Genomic DNA, 21,343 nt, shown 5'->3' on the forward strand with positions numbered 1-21,343 from the left:
TGCTCTACCCTGACTGTATGGCAGCACAAAATTATTTGCTTGCCCTAAAATATATATTTCCCATTTGAATGTCAACAGTATTTGTTACATTAATGATCAAAAACGTTCTAATCTGAACAGGTTTGCTGTAAAAAGCACAAGATCTGATAGTTTAGCATGTTTGCAACATGTTTTTAAAAAGTAGAACAGGAGTTAGATCCTTAGTTGTGCTGATGGACAACTTATTAAGCTGGACAACACTGATCCTTATTTTTATCTGCTTTTTTGTTTTGTTTTTAGCACTCTTATGAATTGTTTGAAATTATTGCAGCTTGGGTTTGAAATGCTCTCCCTCTTTTTACGTTCCTGGAGCCATTGATGGAGCTTTTGCTACCATTAATTCTGGGAACTCTGTGTTTTCCTTCCTGTAGAAAGTAGTCCTGACTCAGTTTCTGTGCCTCCCTGTTCGGTCCACTCCAACCCACCCGGGTTCTGCAGCAGGATTTTACCTGTTAAGAGAAGTGGCTTCTATCCTGTCGCCATATTTGTGGTCAGAATGAAGCAATAGATAACTTTACTAACTCGCATTATATGATCAACTAAACTTAAACAGCGACTTAGAACAAAACTATTTGGATCTGATTCTATAACCAAACTATTGAAATTAGATTTTTTTTTTTTTTAGCAATGAATTTCATTCTATATCAAACCAGTTAGTTTTGTAGAACGCCTTTAGACAGCGTTGCAAATTAACGCTGTTAATATTTGTACGGGGAACATATTATTGTGCTGAAGGAGGATCTGCTGATTTTTTTTTATTTATATATATATATATATATATATATATATATATATATATATTTCATTCATGTTTATTCAGAGCAGAGTGACCTTTTGATCAACCTTTACTTCCATAAACATAGTTTTCTTGGTGTTTTTACCAAAGATTGTCCTGTAAATAAATAAATGAATGCCTTACAAGCTAGAGATATGAACCAGAAACATTTAAAACTGTTCATACGTCACCGTTTTAGAGGCTGAAACATGAAAAACATTTCACATACATAAGGGAGTATTCGTTTAATTTTAAAGCGATGCTTTGAGTTTGGGTTGGAACCTCAGGTTCTGCACTTATTTAAAGTGCAAGTCCTCCATCACTAAAGTCGTAGAGGTCTAATGTTGTCGTCCTGTCTCTCCTGACAAACTCATCTCCGCCTGAAAAGCAGCAGCTTACGGTCCCAGGCGGTGCTGCCGAAGCTCTGCATGAGCTCCATGCCACAGTGTCTCTGCAGGTGCTCCGTGGCGTGTTGGGCCACGTCGCCCTGGATCTTCAGGGTCTTGAAGTGTTCAAAGTCGGAGCGGCCCAGCTTCCTGAGGCGCCGGGCGGCCGAGCGGTAGCACTTCCAGGGCTGGGCCTCCAGCAGGAGGTGCCGGCTGACCGAGGCGAGGCGCGACAGCAGCTGCAGGAGGCCCGAGTCGCCGTGGTTGAGGTGGACCCACATGGTGACGGCCAGGCACAGACACAGGTGGAAGCGGGAGCAGCCGTGCCGGCGGAGGTAGTCCTGCAGCTGGTCGCCGTCCTCGGTGATGTCCAGCTGGATGAAGGAGATGTTGCTGCGCAGAGGGTTGGTCCGCTGTGCCCGCTCAACGAGAGCCTCATCCAGGTCAAAGCCCAGGAGGTGAACGGTGCTCCTCTGCGGCTTCTCCTCTGGCTGCTGGACCAGATGCTTGTAGACGGCCACGCTCAGCTCCTGCTATCCAGACGGTAGGCGTTACTGATTCAGCAAGGACAAAATATTTAAAATATATTTTTCCCCGACAGTTCATCTTACTGAAATATATATATATATATATATATATATATATATATATATATATATATATATATATATATATATATATATATATATATTTATATATAATCTGCCTTTAAATATTCGTATTTTATATCCAGGAATTAATGTATACGTTTTAAGAGGCTGAACATAATTTTAATAGAACCTCTCTGTAGGGCTTTTAAAGATTTTTGCTCATTGTTTTTTGTTTTCAATAGGAAAAGCATGATGTGTGACAAAATATTCCATAAAAGGAGTAAAGGTCAACCTGTCTGATGGATAGGAGGCTTTTTAGGATAAAAAAATATTCAGCATGAAGGGAATGTTGAGGAATTATAGCTATTACAGTCAGTATAAATAAAAGGGAAGTAAAACTAAGATACACCCTGATTAACCAGCCACCACTCTCCCAGCAGAGTCAACTTTACAGCACATCTACAGATACTAAAGCAACGATGTAGGAGCAGCAAATAAAATTTAGTCTAGTCCAGGAACCTGCGTCCTTTACAGTCTAAAGAGCCATTTCGCCTGCAGTCCACTTGAATTAAACTCGTTCAGAGCCGCAAATGTGGCCTGGCCTTTTGAAAAAAGATCTACTATATGAAATATGTTGTCATTGTTAAAGAAACACCCTTTATATCTACTTTGATGTTTTGTTTTTTTTTAAAAAGAGGATGGACAGGATGTTGATATTTGTGGATAATGATGTAAAAAAAAAAAATTTCCAACATAATGAAAAAATATTGATTTGAAATTTAATATTACTGGCACTTTTAGCATCATTCTGTTGTGAAAATTTAAAGCGATTATTCCAAGAAAAAAAGTGCTTAAACCTGCATTTATTATCATTAATACATTTAAATACCATAATAAAAGTATAATTTGTAGTCAAGGTTATTAAGAGCCACAGGTTGCAGATCCCTAGCCTCGTGAGACCATCCTGATCTCGCGAGCTTTCAAGGTTTCACTCGCAGATCAGTCTGGATACTCTCCGTTGAAGAAAATTTGGAGCCGTTCACCAAACGAACGTCCAATCAGCGTTGGCTTTGAGGCGGGTTGAGGTGTGACGCAACGGGAAGCGCGTCAGTTCAGTCTAAACAACATGGCGGCTTCAGCCGATGAAACTAGCGTTAGCGTGGCTATCGAGCAAGTTTTATCGGCATTACAGAGTATTTCTTTGCTGAGCTAACGAGCCTTTACCTGCAGCAGCAAGAGTAGCTTGGCTTGTGGTTGTGTTTTCGTCGTCGCTCTGTTACGAGCGACGACGAATCTGATTGGTTCATTTGGCCCGTCTATCACCAACATAGGCCAATCAGCTAACCAGTATTTTCGCCCCTTCCCAAAATTACTTCAACGGAAGGTTTCCAGATGGATATGCGGAGCAAATCTATCTGGCGGAGTCAGGTAAGCAGATCCCTGGTTGTTGCCAGAATCCATGTTCAACATCACTGAAGGATTAACCGGAACCAAAATTATTTTTCCCTTAATAAATACAATTTTTAAAAAAGAAGAAAGAAAAAAGAAAACTGCACCAGGATAAAAGTTGCACCATCTTTCTCTCAGCTTCATTCCAGACGTCATTAATGCGTCTTAACTATCCCAAAGTGTTGTAAACATAAAACCCGGAAGTGCCCCAGACTCACGCACCCCGGAGTTGCACCCCACGTCCAGGATCAGCGTGGGCTCCTCTCCTCCGTCCCTGTGGCCTAAATCGTGCAGCAGCGTGGCCGGGATCAGGCTCAGGCGGTTTTCCGGAGGATTGAAGCTGTAGTAGTTCATAAAGTTTCCGTAAGGAGCAGCGCCAGGGTCGGTTATTTCTCCATCAGGGTCTTCTACACGCTGACATGTTGCCATCGTAACGTGTGCGCCTGACAAAAGAGTCCGGGGGGAAACATTGTCCGGCTCCACCTTTCCCCACACGTGCTGTGGGCGTGGTCACTTTGAGAAATAAGACATTTGATTTTAAACTTTTAAGTGCAGGAGTGCATTAAACTAAATCTCCGCATACATTATGTTTTTATATTTTTATATAATCTAATATTACAGCTAAACCTATACAGACACACATCCAGTTGAAATATATAGTTTTAATAGTGTAAGGATCATGGTTAATCTGTTTAAATGTGTTTTCATTCAGATTTTTATATAATCTCCATTTTAGCTGTTTTAATTTGGTATACTTATTTTTATTTTTTGCATTGAAACGTGTTGTGTTCAACTTTTTGAGTCAGTATTTGCAGTCGAGCTCTAATCGGATATTTGTTAAGGTGTCAGCTTGGAGATTTCACTGGACCCAAAACTTTAATTTGATTCAGATTTCTTCTTTTAAAATTAAACTCAAATATTAGATTTAGTAAATGGTTGTCAGTTTTTCTTGGACTTTGACTGTTTTTTTACCATCCCTTGCTTGCAAAAGTTGACAGGCCTAAAATTGAGGAGAAAAATGAGAGTTGACAAACTTGAGATCAGATTTGTTTTTTAATTGGATAAATTGATATCCTCTTGGTTTTCTCACATATGTCCCAATTTAAAAGATCCTTTTAATTTATTATCTCTTACGTCTAAATATGACAAGAGGAAATTAACAGAAAAGAACAACACATCAAAAAATCACATATTGATAAGAATATCTGCAAAACGTATACTTCCAAATTAAAGAAACTGGATAAACAAGTTATAGACATTAGCTATGAAATTAAATTATGTTCTTTCCCTGGTAAATTACACAATCGAGCATTGAACAGTATCAACAAAAGATACAACAGAAGCATAGTTGACATTGACAAAAATAAAATATAATAATAATAATACATAAAATTATAGAAATCTGAGGAAGAGATAAAGAATATTTTATGCAAGTGGTTATTGAGAATCACATTCAGAAAGAAGAGTATAGAGCTTTTTAGCATTAGTAGTAGATATTTTTTTATGAATAAAGTCAATTTATTTAATTCTTAAATGCTATCATTGTGAGGAGAGTTTAAGGCGACATTTGTGTATGAAAAATTTGTCCATAACGACAATATTATTAATTATAGATTCCATTTGTTTGTCTTGGGCAATTATTCCAGATTTTATATCTGAAGAGGAGAAAACATTTATGTTTAGGGATTTTGAGAGTAACCAGTTATTAATTGATCTTAAAAATATTAGGGTTTTATTACAATTAAAAAAATGTTCAGTTGATTCATCTTCCTGCTCATATAGATGACATTTGTCTAGATTGAATTTAAAATTTAGATTCAATTTTAGATGAATTGGTTGAAGGGATAAATGTAATTTAAAGTTTTGAAATACATTTCCTCTTCTGGCTAAATATAAAGAAATTTAAGATATTCAGTTCTCAACGCACAGATTTTCTTTTTGGAGTATTTCTTTAACAGGAAAAGTATTTTAATGGGATTAGGATATAGGATATTTGTTAATTTTTTTCCCCTCAGAAATCTGTTGTTATATTGTTTTTCTATTAAATTAATTCCCTTAATCAATATATTTTGGAGTTTAGGAACTGGGACATTACAAAGGAAATCTAAGATTTTAATTGGAATTTTTTAAATTTCAAAATCACATTTTAATAAGAATTTATAAACCACCTAATTTACCAAAAACCAGTGATGGAATTTCATACCTTATCTCCTTATCATTGCATAAAAAATAATCTATTTTATTTTTAGCACCCCATTTAATACTTCAAAATCAATGGCTTTTATTCCCCCTTCATATTCTTTTTAAGTAAATCACTATTTCTATTATAATGATTTTTATTTTTCCAGATAAAATCAAAGTTCATTTTATTTATTTCCTTTGTAAGTTTAGAGGAAAGAGCTAGAGATTGTGCAGGATAAACAAGTCTGTATATCGATTCTATTTTAGTCAGCAAAGTCCTTCCAAAAATAGTCATAGCTCTTTATAGTTTATTTTTTTTCCACAAAAAGTTTTTTTATTTTTGGAAGGTTCTGAGTTGGTAACACAGATACCTAAACATTGAAGTTCAGTCTTGACTGGAATTTTAAAAAGCAGAGTCTCTGAACCATGAACTTTCATTATTTCACATTTATCAATATTCAGATGAAATAGTGGTGGAATAATTCAATCACATTCAAAGCAATTGGGATTTGATTTCTGATTTAAATTAAATTTTCATTGATATATAAACCTTGGTCTTCAGAAGATTTTAGATGAATAGAGTGTAACTCAGTGACTATAATAAACAGAAGGGAAGAGAGACTACAGGCTTGTCTGATACCACGGTTAATATTAAATCTGGGGCAAATTCCTCCCGGGAGTGAAACACAGCTATTAAGATTATAATGCAACATCATGATAATTTTTAAAACGTTTTCTCCAAAACCAAAATGTTTTAAATTTTCAATTCTAAATTTATGCTCGACATAATCAAAGGCTTTACAAAAATGCAGGAATAAGATAAATCCATCATCCGGCAACAACAAACGATTATCAATATCTAAAACCAAAGGGATGTCATGATGTATTGAGCGTCATTTGAGGAACCTGGATTGAGTAGAGCTAATAATCTGTGACAATAGTTCTTTTAATCTATCTACCAAGGCAGTTTTTCGGTTTGGCGGATAAATCTGGTGGGATTTTTACAATTGATATTCCCATTTAAAAGGACCCATGCTGGTATTAATTTGCTTTTTTTCTCAAGTTAACTTCATTTTTTGTAATCTTTTTTTTTTTCAAAATAGAATAACGTAACAGACGTCCATATCATGTTAAAAACTCCCTCCTGTGGTTCCTTTTATAAATCTTCGAGACAGCTTTGACTTTTTTCCCCCGAGGCCAGTTGAGCAGTAGCTGCAGATGGACTCCTGGTCGGGTGGGGGCGCTCTATAACACCTCACTGCCAGGTTTTGTTTTGTTTTGCGTGACACGAGTGAGTTTCCCATGAGCAGCAGCTTCCGGATCTTACGCAGACGAAGGTTAGCTAGCTGACGGCTAGATATCTGTTTTCTGGCGAGCTGACATTGACGTGAAGAAACGAGCGTTTGCTGCGGTTCTTTTCTGACCAATAAAAGGTGAGAAAATGCAAAGATGTTTTTTTTTTTCTGCTATAATTACCCAACAGTTCCGGTCTTCGTTAGTTTTGAGATGCAAGCGTTCAACAGAAAAGAAGGATGTTTGACTCGGAAATGTTTTTAAATAGTAGACGGGATTCCTAGATGTGTGTCACCAGAACCACGACGTGAGTTAAATAAAATAGGTTGTTTTTTAGTGCTTCTATTTATTACTTTATTTCATTGCCAAACGCTCTTTTTCACGCGCTTTGTTTTTGGCAGTAGACATAGCTGTAGTTTTATTTTTAAAAACACATTTAAATTGTTTATAAAATAATTATTAATGCACTAAAAATAAGACCGGAAGTAGTGTTCAGATTAAAAATGTCATTGTGCCTTCATTTCTGGATGTTAGTGATAACATAGAACCACGTTAGTTTAGATACTGGAATGGAGCACATATACGGGTGACTGGTATGAGTTATATATTTAATTCACCTTTGGGATTAACCGTCTTTTTTTTAATTGAAATATAATTTACTCACATTAGTTACTGGTAATTTACAGTGACCAATATTTTCACAACTCTTTAAAGGTTTTTAGGTATAAATCAATTGATCAATTAATAGTTTTTACATTATTAAAAATATATATTGTACGATAAGTGAGTTTAACTTTTTTAATCTAAATTGTGTCCTGTGAACTTTTATAAAACATCAATGCTTCTAATAATTCCACATACCGTATTTTTCGGACCATAAAGCGCACAGGATTTTAAGGCGTACACAGCTCTGTCTCTGTCAGGAGGACAGAGCAGTTGGACTACACTACCCTGTTTCTAACAAAAGGCCAAAATAAACTTAACTTTTATATTGAATTAACTTACTAGGTTTATTGTTGCTAGCGCGTACTCTAGGCGCGGGCTGCCTTACATGAATGCACTTCTAGTTTAGACATTACAGTCAGGCAGTCTTGTAGACAGCTCAGGGGTCCTATCAGTTTACCGTAATGCTCCGAATATCCATTGAGCGGAGCGACTTTGTTGCTAACCAAAGTCGTACTTACACATTTTAACAGATGTTTTTAATGTGTTTTACCAAATAAAACCAGTCAGTAAACACAATGGTAATCATATATAAGGCGCACCATCAATTTTGACTAGATTTAATGATTTTAAGGGCACCTTATAGTCCAATATTACATCAAAATGATGATTAGTAATGTTTTAGTAGTAATCTAGACTAGAACCTGATGAGCCTGGACGCCCAGTTTGTTCACCAACCACCTGCTCTGACTTCTGCTCCTGGTTTCCCTCAGACTCCCCATCATGGTGTCGGGAAAGCGCTTGGCTGATATCGGCTATCGGGCCTTTTCTGCCTCGATGATGCTGCTGACGGTGTACGGAGGGTACCTGTGTGCGATGCGAGGGTACCGGTACATGGAGAAGCAGAAACAGCTGAAACTGGCTGCAGAGAACCAGGACCCAGAAATCATCAAAGACTGATGGACTCTCTCTGCACTGGACATTTCCCCATTCCTCTCTCCTGAAGGGATGGATTCCTCCCATGTTTGTGTTTTTTCCCCTGAGGTTACCTCGCAAGCATAATTTTTGCTGATAACACTTAAAGGAATCTGTTTTAAGAATATATTTGCATCAGTGGCCTGTGTCATGTTCATTATATTGTTTCAGGATGGCTGTTATGGTTTGTATTATAATAAAACACCTTAAATAAAAGTGCAGCAATTCATCACAGTACTACAGAAAGAGAGACAACCTCAAACAACAGAGTATATATTTTAAAATACTTTGTACAAAGCACTAGAGTGAGAACAAACGGTTCTTTTTCATGGTCCTCAAACCTGGTTTTCTAACGGCAGTGACGACTCCATACACGTTCGGTCTTGGAAGAAGTAGTAAAAACAGTAAAACGAGTCACAAAATAGCCAAACGTTGTGGTTGAAGGATTGATCCACAGCTTCATGCAGAACCGCAAACTTCTGCTTTAAACATGTTTTCCTCTCGTCCGATGAGGCGTGTCAGCTTTGTGCCAACGGCTGTGAATAAAACCTTCAAGACAAAAAAAACCAAAACTAAGTTCATCTGACCAATAAAACTGGGAGAGAACGTTTAAAACCGACCAATCTCTGCAGTCACACTCAATCCCAACGCCTGCAAAAAATAAGGCTATGCAAATCACGTTTGATTCGACTTCCACGTCGTCTGTGGAGTCCCGCGGCTGATGCAGTCACCGGCTCAGACGTGAATCAGTGCTGTCAGTGTTAATCTAGCTGGATGAGGGAGGGAGCCTCGCAGGTCAGGCAGACAAAGCTCTTGGAGAGGCTGTGAAGGAGGGAACTGCAGGCGGCGCTCCCGGCTCCTCGTCACCAGCTGCAGTGGTTCTGCGTTCGGGCTCTGGCTGGGGCGCAGTGGCCGTTGGTGCCGTTCTCTCCCTTGGAGGCCCTGAGGCCTTCCGTGGCGTTGCGCTCTTCTTCTGAGCTGCTCTCGACGTCGCTGCGGACGTCGTTGCACACCTTAGAGGGAGGAAGGCAGAACTTTACATGAAGGAAACGGGCTACAAATCAATACAATGTCAGGTTTCTCGCTGGTGTCAGTTAGGGCTGGATGATATATATATATATATATATAAAAAGTAAAAAGTTGAAATAACAACAAACAATGGAAACTGCAGAACAGTAGGAGAACTCAGCAGAGTGAGAAAAATAGGCCCTGGTGTCCTCCAGCAGCCTATCTATCTATCTATATATAGATATAGTTTTTAGTTAATTATATATATATATATATATATATATATATATATATATATATATATATATATATATATATATATATATATATATATATCTCTCGATTAAATAGAAATATATCAACAAATTCAAAACATATTTTAAGTGCAGCCATGACCATTTTATGCTGTTACTTAGCAACCTATTTTTAGTTAAAGACACAAACACTGAATTCAAACTAAACCCTTTATTCAACCAACTTTTTACCAAAACTGCATGTTTTTTAAAAAAAGAAAAAAAGCACTAGTGCTCTCTGAACTCTTTGAATGGGGTGGAGCTTGGTTCATGGGTCTGCGTTGTGATTGGTTGAGAGAATGTAATGACTAATATTAACCTACATGGCTAGAATGCAAAAGGTAGAAAAATTGTTATTCTATTGAACTTTTTGAGTCTTTTTTTCCATCTATCAATATATATTATTTAATTATCGTCCAGCCCTAGTGTCAGTGTAATTTATTTTTTAATGTGCGTTGTTTTAACTTTTTAAGAGCATCCTAGATACAGGACTGTCTCAGAAAAATAGAATATTGTGATAAAGTTCTTTATTTTCTGTAATGCAATTAAAAAACATGAAATGTCATACATTCTGGATTCATTACAAATCAACTGAAATATCGCAAGCCTTTTATTGTTTTAATATCGCTGATTATGGCTTACAGCTGAAGAAAACTCAATTATCCAGTTGATTTGTAATGAATCCAGAATGTATGACATTTCATGTTTTTTAATTGCATTACAGAAAATAAAGAACTTTATCACAATATTCTAATTTTCTGAGACAGTCCTGTGTATATATATATATATATATATATATATATAAAGTTGGTTTAACTGCTCAAATGTTTAAGTTTTCTTGTATACGTCTTTCCCCTTATTGGCCACAGGGGGGCGCTGCTGGACAATTTCAACACGTCTGACTTAATTGGAAACAGTTGAACATACCTGACATTCATGGCATCATTACCACGCTACTCATCGTTTACAACTTTCCCCACACTGCAAACTAACACGGCAGGAAAGTGAAAGAACGACGGAGGCCCGCTGTGATCAGGTGCAGGGAAACTTACAGCGGCACACAGAGGGACGGCAAAGTTGTCAAGCAGACAGAGCAGACGCAGAGGAGCAAGAAAGGAGGGAGAGGAAATAAACCGCGTCTGCAGGGAGAATGAGACAAAGTCAGAAAGGAAAAGTGAAAGGAGAGGGGGGGGGGACAACAATCAGCTTTGTGTGGAGAAGGTGGATGCACGACTGCAGGAGAGGCTTTCCTCTGTTCAGCTATCTACTAAATCTACTAAAATATACAAACTACTGTGAAATGACAACGATAACCTATCAAACGTGGTGAAGTGAAAACAAACAGATTCTGCTTGGTTTGTTTTGGAGCTTCTTATATAATCAGCCTTAACGTTCAGGCCGTCCTTTGCTGCAGACATGGTGTAAAGTCCTACTGTGAATATGCTGACCTGTCATTTCTATATCATGCAGCCTCAGACTGAATGCTTATGAATTTACAGCATGTCTTGGCTGTAGATGCGCACACCCAACGCAGATAAGGGTGGCCCAGAGGTCACGCAGTCTGGTAAGTACACGAGTAAGACAGGAGTGTTTTTTATCTTCTCTCATCATCAGCGTGACAAAACGTGCGGCCATGTGTGTCTCCGCCTGAGTAATCGCTGAGTTTGATGCCTTTGTTGTCTCCAGAGTTCTGAACACTCAGGGTAACTTTCTGACTTCGGGTCAGTTTGTTTTGCACAGCGCCATGTGTTTGGACCGCAGCATGTTCTGTGTTAGGTACCACAGAACATGCTGCGGTATCTAAACATTCCCACCGGACATTTCATGGCCTGCTGGGAGTCTTTCTGGAACATTTCTGACCCGTTTTTAGTTAATTAAGCATTTTTCCAGCTTCCAGTTTCAGCCACTGAGCTATATTATACACTGGAGTGCTAATCGCCCGCTGTTAGAACGAGTCGCTTTAAAGCCACCAGCCGCCATATTGGTACTCCCTATTTTCCCCTAGTAACTAGTGAATACGTGCGCTACAGCATCGAATAACGAGGATTTTCTTATGTTCAGGGGGGGCTTAAGACTTTTAAAATGTCAAATGCCATATACTTTTATGTTATGTTCTAAAAATATCAAGTAATGAGAAAGTCGTGCTGAAATATTTTGCATTTTATCTATTTAAATATATATATAACATTTAGAAATATATAAATAACAATATGCAAAAACATCTATTTACATATATGTATACATATATCTACATATATACATATACAAATACTTATATATATATATATATATATATATATTTAATATGAATAACATGTAAAATATTTCAGCACCTAATTTCCTAGTAGTTGATAGTGTTAGTAAATCCACTGACTGTAGAATTACCTGTGAAACGTTTTCACTGAGCCAGAAAACTGCTTGTTGTTGCAACCAAGTCCTGTGGGATTCTGTGAGAGTAGGGAGTAGCAAGATGGCGGCCAGTGACTTCAGTTTTTCGGCAAAATCAGCACTCCAGTGTATTATATAGCTCAGTGGTTTCAATGCTTCGCTGCCTGCTGAGTGTTGTTAGTCAAGCCCTAGTCACGCTAGAGTGATTTTATTTTGAAATTCACAGGAAACGTCCTGCCTAGCGCCTGACGTTTCCTGTTTGGCTCGTAAAATTCAGGAGCTTGATCCTGGGTCCGCTGTGGCGTCCGGTCAAACCTCCTTCTTGCGGTAACCGGACCCACAAACGTACGCAGAGTTTTAATGATTTAGGTTCCTCCCACCGTGAAGATTTGTGCATCAAATAGAAAATCTGCTCTAATGCGCGTCAAGCGGCTCATTTATGCTTCTGTAGAGATCCTCTGCTGAGTTCCTGTGGGGTTCAGAACAGACTGACCTCTTCACTCCAAATCCATTATTCTTAAACTGTGAGAAACAACATAAATATTAGGGTTGTTTTTTTTTTAGAAAACTGACTTTTATGTCTTGCATCTTGTAGCCATCTACCAGTCTCTGACATCGGTCTGAGGAAAGTGAGTCCCACTTGTGCACATATGCAGCCTTTTTCCCGCAGAATAACTAAAAAAAAAGTCTAAAAAAGGTCTTTCCTTCACTTTGAACTGTCTGGTTTTACTCCGTGAATCGGTCTTACCTGAAAGTAGTGAAGGTTAAATCTGTTAGATAAGAGCTCCTGCCAGCTACTCATCAGCTCTGCATGTTATTCCTGACTTTAGCGAGCCAACCAGGTCCAGATCGGATGTTAATCCGTCTGAACCAGCAACGTTTTAGGTAAACACATTTCACCAGGCTTCCACCACAAAAAAAAAAAAAAAGAAGTAGAAAAAGAAGAGTGAAGACGGCGGCTTAAATAATCTGAACAGAACTTTGCCGCTGAGCTCACCTTTCCTCGCATTATGGCTTTGTAAGCTATGCGGGATATGAGGTAAGACCAGAAGATGTGCAGCACTTGGAGGAGAAGCAGCAGGACGTTGAAGAGCCACCAGGAAGGATAGGGTCCCACGATGGCCCAGCTCTCAAACATAGTAGAGTTCAGGATCCTGTAAACACAGAAACATGCGTTATTGTCTTAATCGCATAGGAAAAGTGCCGTTTTTTTCAGACTATAAAGGCCCATTCATACCCTACGTTTGGCCTACACGTCCGTATTTCTGTCCGTACGTTCTTTCCGTTGACTCCTTCATACCCCCGTCCGTTGAGGTGCGCAGTAACCAATATTTCCTCTAGGTGGCAGTGCTGGGCGCCAATAATTCATCACTGATCAAACATGGCGACAGTCCAACACGTGATTTTGTTGTATTTGCTCCGTAAGTAAACTTTTTGTTTGTCCTTGTGCCCCGGACACGGTAGTTGCGGACAAGCTCCGCAAGTCGTTCCTCGAATCCCGCCATTGTTTAAAGCCCAAAAGTCTAACCTTCTTCGTGATTTTGTTGACATTTTGTACCACAAACTCAATAGCGCCCCCACCGTTTCCGGTAGTATTGCTCCGTATTGATCCGTTTCGTCCGTAATCGTAAGCTCCCAATTTTCGTGTCAAAATACGGACGAAATCGACGGTTTGAACGTATGAAACACTCCACACGTATCCGTATCCGTCTTTTACGTGAGGTATGAATGGGCCTTAAGTCGCACTTTTCTTCATAGTCTGGTTGATCCTGTGACTTCTATTTAGGTGTGACTTATATATAAAATTAACCGGTATGAACCAAGGAGTAAACATTACCGTCTCTAGCCACAAGAGGGCTTGCTATACTATCCTGCTCCTGTACCACTTAAAAATGAATCGAAACAAGACAACAAAGACGGAACACATGTTTGTATGTTTCGCCGTTTCGTTCTGCATTCAAGCAGCAGAAAGACTGCGTCAGAACCTTTTATTAGGCTGTCTGAGAAGCTAACAGCAGCTAGCGCTAGCTTACAGCTCTGTTTACCAGGCGGGTTACAGCTTCTCTGATGCACGTGAGCTTTACGTTGCTCTGAAACATCCGCGTCGTACTGTTAGCTTAGCACGTAGCATTGTGACGCTCACGGCCTGATTTAGAAGTAATATTGGCAACTTTCAGCGTAACGGCTCGTTAATATTTCTGGTTGGAGTTACTAATTTACGCCATTCGTCCTCGCAGGTATGCTCCACGTTATTCAGCTGGTTGTGGATTCAGCTGTTGGATTACCAGATTAAATGTCAGTTTTTATTCTTGGATTGTGAAATAAATGTCTAAATAAATGCGACTTATATTCCGGTGTGTCATGTTTTTTTTTTCTCCCCCTATTTATGATGCATTTTTTGAATGATGTGACTTATATTCAGGAGCGACTTACACGGTACACCTAACAAAATTAAATGGAAATTCATATTGTTAACCAGCACTATCTCAGTTTAGCGACACAGGAGCAAAACAGAAGCAGATAAGTTTACTATAACGTGAAGTGTTTCTTTAAATCCAGCCAAGTGACACAAGGCTGTCAGCAGACCCATCCACCCCCCCATAAAGGTTTGAATTTCAGTGCAGGTAGCTTCAGCGGCACTCACTCATTCACACCAAGACACTGAATCTAGCTGCTCGGGTTACTTCTGCCAGTGACAGGTTTCCTATTGTCTGTGGAGGCAGAGCTGCAGCGTAGCTAAAAACCCACCCAGATCCCAGAACTCCTGCCAGGAAACTCAAACGACGTCTCCTCTGCATGAATTAGCAGATTTGGTTTAAATTTCACTGGGTCCTGTCATCCATTTGTGAAAAGCACAATAAGAGCTGTACGTTTGTATTTTGGCAGCAACAAAAAGGCTCAAAAGATGTGTTCACTGTTCTTGTGAAAACAGAGACAAACCCAAAATGATAAAGTAAATAAAAACACTCACCATACTGGAAATATAAAAAGCCGTGTGACATAGAAAACCCCACTGAACAAAATGAAGAGGAAGTCACACAGCCGCTGGCATTTGGCGTAGTTTGCCATCTTGGCTGCCTGTTGAAGAACAAAAACAACAGATAAAAAAAACATATATATGAATAGCTCATAAGGAATGTTTGTTCCACGTATCAGTCGCTCACAGGTATGCAGAGAATTTCAGTCAAGACAAAAAGACAAAGAACTGAAAGTTATTGGAAGCTGAAAGGCAAAAAATCAGCCGACACTGAAGCTCAGGTCACGACTAAACCCAATTATTAGCAACGATACGTAAAATTCATCAACCTGAATGTATTAATCTTTCACATCAATGAAAAAAAAAAAAAAACTTCATCATTTGCAACCCAAACCATAACCCTGGCGGTGATGCGTTAGTCGTTTTCCTCGCAGCTATTTCATACGAACTGAAGAATCAAAAGCACAGAAACTGCTGCAGGACTCTGGGGGGGGTTAAACTATTAGAAGCGGCGCCTTTTTAATTTCTCTCAGGACTGTTTCCTGTGCAACAACTCATTAGCATAAAGAAGAAAACAAGTTTTCACGCTCCGCCGTTTTGATTTGGAGCTATAAAAAAAAAGGGACAAATATACAGCCAAACATTTATCATGTGTACTTTTTGACCCACGGATGGTTAAAAGAGTTATTTACTGTTTGAGTCCATGGTACAGTAAAAAAAACAACAGCTAATGTAAAACTATTCCAGTTCTGCTCTCATGAAGACGATCATTTACGCTCATTACCGACCTCGAGCAGGAAATCGGAGGCGTCGTGGACACACAGCACGAGGCTCCCCACACGGGCCATGTTGTTGGCGTAGGAAAAGCTAATGAGGCTCACAGTTGCCAGGTGATGGATGAACATGATGAGGAAGTCCTGAGAATAAAACAGGTTGGAGATCAGAGCGCGGCACATTCCTCCAATCCGAGCGCGACGGCTTTAACACCTCCACAGATTTTAATCTCTTAATTTGTCTTTAATGTCAGGTTTTTGGTTTTAGAACGTCCCCACCAAAGGACAATAAAGGTAATTTCTATTCTTTCTATGCATTGCGTACGCTTCGCTATCTACCTATATATCTTTATATATATATATATATATATATATATATATATATATATATATATATATATATATATATCTATATATATATATATATATATATATATATATATATATATATATATATATATATATATATATATATATATATACATATACATACATACATACACACTTTAGACAGCTTTATTTGTTATTTTGAATGCACAAAGTGCGTACAGAACGAAATTTCGTTTGCATACAGCTTGAAAAATCACAGTAAATTGCACTTCGCTATCTATCTATCTAATATATATATATATATATATATATATCTATATATATATATAGATATAATATATGATATATTATATATATATATTATATATATCTATCTCTATATATAGTATTATATATATATATACTATATATATATATAGATATATATATATATATATATTATATATATATATATTATATATATATATATATACATACACACACACACACTTTAGACAGCTTTATTTGTTATTTTGAATGCACAAAGTGCGTACAGAACGAATTTTCGTTTGCATACACTTGAAAAATCACAGTAAATTGCACTCGCTAGCTATCTCTCTATCTATATATCTATATCTATATATATATATCTATATATCTATATCTATATATCTATTATATATCTTATCTATAGATAATATAATTATATCTAATATATTTAAGAATATACATATATAGGTTAATATATATATATATATAGATGATATATATAGCTATATATATAATATATAGCTATGTATATATATATTATATATATATCTATATATTATATATCTATATATATATATTATACACACACACACACTTTAGACAGCTTTATTTGTTATTTTGAATGCACAAAGTGCGTACAGAACGAAATTTCGTTTGCATACAGCTTGAAAAATCACAGTAAATTGCACTTCGCTATCTATCTATCTATCTATCTATCTATCGATAGATAGATAGATAGATAGATAGATAGATAGATAGATATATATATATATATACACATACATACATACACACACACACACACACACGAAATCTCAGTCACTTGTTGACATCCGACAAACCTAAAATTAATGTAAAATATGAATTGTGTTGTTCATATCCAACCATTTTATTTAAAGACCTAGTTAATACAGAAAGCTGTGATTAAAATGGATTAAATCTGATTTTTACAGTTAGGCAGGAAGACTTTGACAGCCACTGACAATACAGTAACTTTGTAGGCATCTGGGAGTCCAGCCAAGTGATCCTTCAGAAAACTAATAATACTAAAGATCCAGATACTGAGAACAATACTGTATATCACCTATCATTATTTTGGGTTTGTAAGTCACTGATCTCTGAATTGTGTTGCATGGCAATATGTTATCAACATGTTACATTAATGATTTAAAGCAGATGTTAAATAAGTGGTGAAAAGGGAATTTTGCAATTTCGTACAATAATAAAGTATGCAGCACGGCCCAATAAACCAAAATCTAATCAAGAAATCCCCTAAGCATGTGATATAGCAGCTTCCTCTGAGCATCCAGGAAAGAACAAAAATTAAATCAGCTTTACAGCAAATTTAGGTCAGGTTAACAAAGTATGCCAAATGGCAAAATTAGAAATATTCTGTCCAGGAGTGATGCTGAAAAACTAGTCCATGCATTTGTTACTTCAAGGCTGGACTATTGTAATTCTTTACTATCAGGAAGTCCACAAAATGCAGTTTGAAGTCTTCAGCTGATCCAAAATGCTGCAGCAGTTCTGATGAAAATCAACAAGAGGGATCATATTTCTCCAATTTTAGCTTCCCTTCATCGGCTTCCTGTTAAATCAAGAATAGAATTTAAAATTCTCCTTCTAACTTATAAAGCCCTTATTAATCAAGCTCCATCATATATCAGAGCTCTGATTACCCCGTATGTTCCTAACAGAGCACTTCGCTCTCAGACTGCAGGTCTGCTGGTGGTTCCTAGAGTCTCTAAAAGTAGAATGGGAGGCAGATCCTTTAGCTATCAGCCTCCTCTCCTGTGGAACCAACTCCCAGTTTTGGTCCGTGAGGCAGACACCCCGTCTACTTTTAAGACTAGGCTTAAAACTTTCCTTTTTGATAAAGCTTATAGTTAGAGTGGCTCATGTTACCCTGAGCTATCTCTATAGTTATGCTGCTATAGGCTTAGGCTGCTGGAGGACATTAGGATCTATTTCTCTCACTCTGCTGAGTTCTCCTACTGCTCTCCAATTTGTATTGCTTGTTGTCATTTCAGCTTTTAACGTTTTGTTCTCTGTCATGTTTTTTTTCATAGAAGGTACACCTGGTCTAGCGTTCTGTTAGCTGTGACATCATCAGGGGAGGCAGATCATCAGCTATTACAATCTAACAAAGAAAGTACTCCTGGGTCAATGTGAGCTTCTGAGCTTTCTGTGTCTCTGCTCTGTCTTCTCTAATCCCCAGTGGGTGGAGGCAGATGAGCGTTCACACTGAGCCTGGTTCTGGTTCTGCTGGAGGTTCTCCTCCCTGTTAAAGGGGAGTTTTCCTCTCCACTGTCGCTTCATGCATGCTCAGTATGAGGGATTGCTCCAAAGCCATCACCATTGCAGACGACTGTCCACTGTGGCTCTACGCTCTTTCAGGAGGAGTGAATGCTGCTTGGAGAGACTTGATGCAACCTGCTGGGTTTCCTTAGAGAGGAAACTTTCTCACCAACCTGTATAATCTGATTTAATCTGACTTTGTAAAGTGCCTTGAGATGACGTGTTGTGAATTGGCGCTATATAAATACAGTTGAACTGAATTATAACAAGCATCTGCAGCTTGGCACTCTGAGGAATTTCTGCTATTCTAACCGACTCAGGCCTGCTCCGTCCTGCAGTCACATGACAGGGGCTGCTCTCACACTGAAAACAGTGCTTCTACAGACTGAGCCTCATCAGCTGCACCACGCCTCCACGGGAGAAAAAGAAACATGTGACCACCCATCTAAAGCAAACCTGATAGAGGAACTTGATAAAATGGTCTTTGAAAGCCATAATATACCATGACAGTTGTGTGTGTGTATATATATATGAAAAACTTTGCATCCTGTGCACCCTTTCACGCCATTTTCTCCCACGGCTACATGAGGAACAATAGGATGTTTTGACTAATGTTTAACAGGGAGTGGCCCCTGCGGAGGTCTGACCTAGTAGACCGGTGTTTCACTCACCTTCCTTTTTATGTCCCTGAACTGGGAAAACATAAGTGACCAGTAGAAGGCCAGCTCAGTCACATAGTAGTGATAAAGCCCTGGAGTCATAATCTGAAGAGACAGAGAGCAGGGATTAGAAAACTAACTCAAACAACAGCCTTAGTTATTCTTCTGTAGCAAAGCAAACTAAACCCAATTAATAAAAATAAAAAAATCACATGAAGACGAAGGGATATAGGCTTTGATGCAGAAATGTGAATAATCTTATACTTCATACATTTTCATCTAAAACTCTAACTGCCATTGACAGAACCTGCAGCATGTTGCTCCTTAGAGGGAAACACAAAATCCAAGCAGGCAAACTGTTGCATCTCTACTGATTTATGAATATTAGACCCCTCCAATCTGACAACTGCAATATCTAAACCGATGAATCAGCATCAGACACGTTTGAAAGTGTGCGATGGGGTTGTCTAAATCATCAACATCTCAATATAATAAACACTTAAAAACACGATTGTGCGTCAAAAATCGATAAACTGGGATTTATCCTCCGATCGCTGCAATAACAGACACTCGGCCTCCCTGCAGCCGCTCATCTCTACAGAAATCTGCTGCAGGAAGTTTAAACTCGGCTAACATGTCGACTCCAGCCAGAGGAATATATGAAACCCTCTTCATCCTGAAATGCTTAACTGGGCCGACGCTACAAGCTAAACCATTTGACACAAATAGTTTTAGAGCAACGTAAAAAGGTCAGTAAAGCTGCTGCAGCTGAAACTATGAAGGCGTAAACCTCCCGCACAACAGAAGCTAATGCTATCTGGTTAAATATTAGCTTCTCAGGCAGCAGTGCCGGCGTTCTGTCGATCTGAGCTCCCCCGTCGAGACGCGCTTCTGCTCCATTCTGTGGTTCAAATCAAAGCAGGAAATTGTTTATCATCCGAAACCTCAGATAGCCGACGAAAAGTGAAGGAATAAATCAGTGTGCTCCCCTTTATTACGTCTTTGTTAAGTAGTAAAGATACTGGAGGCTAAATTAGCTAACAACATCAGAGGTTACAGTGGAGCTTTCTCTATTCAAACATTCAAGACATTTTGAATTATTAAACCACTGCTGAAAAAGAACAATTTGGACAAACTTCTACTGCAGAACTACAGGCCCATCTCAAACCTCCCCTTTATCAGTAAGATTATCGGAAAAAGCTGTATTTCAACAATTAAACACCTTCTTATCAACGAGCAGCCGCTTTGATGTTTTCCAGTCAGGTTTCCTCACCGCAGTACAGAGACGGCCCTTATCAAGGTGTTTAATGACATCCATATAAATACAGACTGTAGAAGAACCACTGTGCTGGTTCTATTGGACCTCAGTGCAGCATTTGATACTGTCGATCATCCATCCTGTTAGACCGTCTGGAAAACTGGGTCAGCCTCTGTGGTACAGCTCTCCACTGGTTTAAATCCTACTTAAAGGACAGGGAATTTTTTGTATCAGTAGGTAACTTTACATCAGAAATGACAAAAATCACATGTGGGGTTCCCCAAGGGTCCATCCTGGGTCCCTTCCTTTTCAATATCTACATGCTCCCTCTAGCTCAGATCATAAAAAGTGGATCAGACAGCTGCAGCTGATCCAGAACGCTGCTGCCTGCGTCCTCACTAAGACTAAGAAAGTAGAGAACATGGACCCGGTTCTAAAGTCCTTACACTGGCTCCCTGTATCTCAGAGAATAGACTTTAAAATCCTTCTGTTAGTCTATAAATCACTTGAGTCACTTGAGCTGGCCCAAGTGGCTGGGGAGAGGGACGTCTGGGCCTCCCTACTGAAGCTGCTACCCCCGCGACCCGACCCCGGATAAGCGGAAGAAGACGGACGGACGGAGTCTATAAATCCCTGAATTAGCACCTAAATACATCACAGACTTGTTATCAGGGCATCAACCCTCCAGACCACTCAGGTCTTCTGGCTCCAGCCTGCTCTGCAGAACCAGAACCAGAACCAGACATGGAGAAGCAGCAT

General features: G+C 38.6%; 3 protein-coding genes across 4 annotated transcripts in view; 1 reads left to right on the forward strand and 2 right to left on the reverse strand.

Moving 5' to 3' along the window:
* Positions 1 to 988: 988 nt before the first annotated feature.
* LOC105918739 (pre-miRNA 5'-monophosphate methyltransferase) lies at positions 989 to 3,726 on the reverse strand. The gene is made up of 2 exons (XM_012853895.3): positions 3,462 to 3,726; positions 989 to 1,730 (listed from the first exon to the last, which is right to left on the reverse strand). Exons 1-2 carry the CDS (start codon positions 3,666 to 3,668, stop codon positions 1,185 to 1,187), a joined length of 753 nt encoding a protein of 250 aa, XP_012709349.2. The 5' UTR covers positions 3,669 to 3,726; the 3' UTR covers positions 989 to 1,184.
* A 2,987-nt stretch (positions 3,727 to 6,713) lies between these two features.
* On the forward strand, positions 6,714 to 8,567 carry LOC105918741 (cytochrome c oxidase assembly protein COX14 homolog). Its single transcript, XM_012853898.3, has 2 exons — positions 6,714 to 6,853; positions 8,150 to 8,567. The coding sequence occupies exon 2, from the start codon at positions 8,160 to 8,162 to the stop codon at positions 8,334 to 8,336; it is 177 nt and encodes a 58-aa protein (XP_012709352.1). The 5' UTR covers positions 6,714 to 6,853; positions 8,150 to 8,159; the 3' UTR covers positions 8,337 to 8,567.
* Positions 8,568 to 8,608: 41 nt separating this feature from the next.
* cers5 (ceramide synthase 5) overlaps positions 8,609 to 21,343 on the reverse strand; it is a 34,441-nt gene continuing 21,706 nt past the window's right edge. The window contains exons 6-11 of one of the 2 annotated variants that reach the window (XM_036152226.1): positions 19,339 to 19,431; positions 15,806 to 15,934; positions 15,012 to 15,118; positions 13,038 to 13,194; positions 10,705 to 10,791; positions 8,609 to 9,364 (exon numbers count right to left, since the gene is read on the reverse strand). In XM_036152226.1, coding sequence (XP_036008119.1) covers positions 9,215 to 9,364; positions 10,705 to 10,791; positions 13,038 to 13,194; positions 15,012 to 15,118; positions 15,806 to 15,934; positions 19,339 to 19,431 — 723 coding nt within the window. In that variant the 3' untranslated portion in view covers positions 8,609 to 9,214. The remainder of the gene's footprint in view (positions 9,365 to 10,704; positions 10,792 to 13,037; positions 13,195 to 15,011; positions 15,119 to 15,805; positions 15,935 to 19,338; positions 19,432 to 21,343) is intronic. The other variant, XM_036152227.1, reaches the window with a different exon arrangement.

Source organism: Fundulus heteroclitus, chromosome 20, assembly GCF_011125445.2.
Source record: "Fundulus heteroclitus isolate FHET01 chromosome 20, MU-UCD_Fhet_4.1, whole genome shotgun sequence".
In the NCBI taxonomy this organism is placed as follows: Eukaryota; Metazoa; Chordata; class Actinopteri; order Cyprinodontiformes; family Fundulidae; genus Fundulus; species Fundulus heteroclitus.

Coding starts and splice junctions, on each gene's coding strand:
- LOC105918739 (XM_012853895.3), bottom strand. CDS start 3,668: ATGGCAACATGTCAGCGTGTAGAAGACCCTGATGGAGAAATAACCGAC. Junction 1,731..3,461: donor ACGTGGGGTGCAACTCCGGG/GTGCGTGAGTCT, acceptor TCTGGATAGCAG/GAGCTGAGCGTGGCCGTCTA.
- LOC105918741 (XM_012853898.3), top strand. CDS start 8,160: ATGGTGTCGGGAAAGCGCTTGGCTGATATCGGCTATCGGGCCTTTTCT.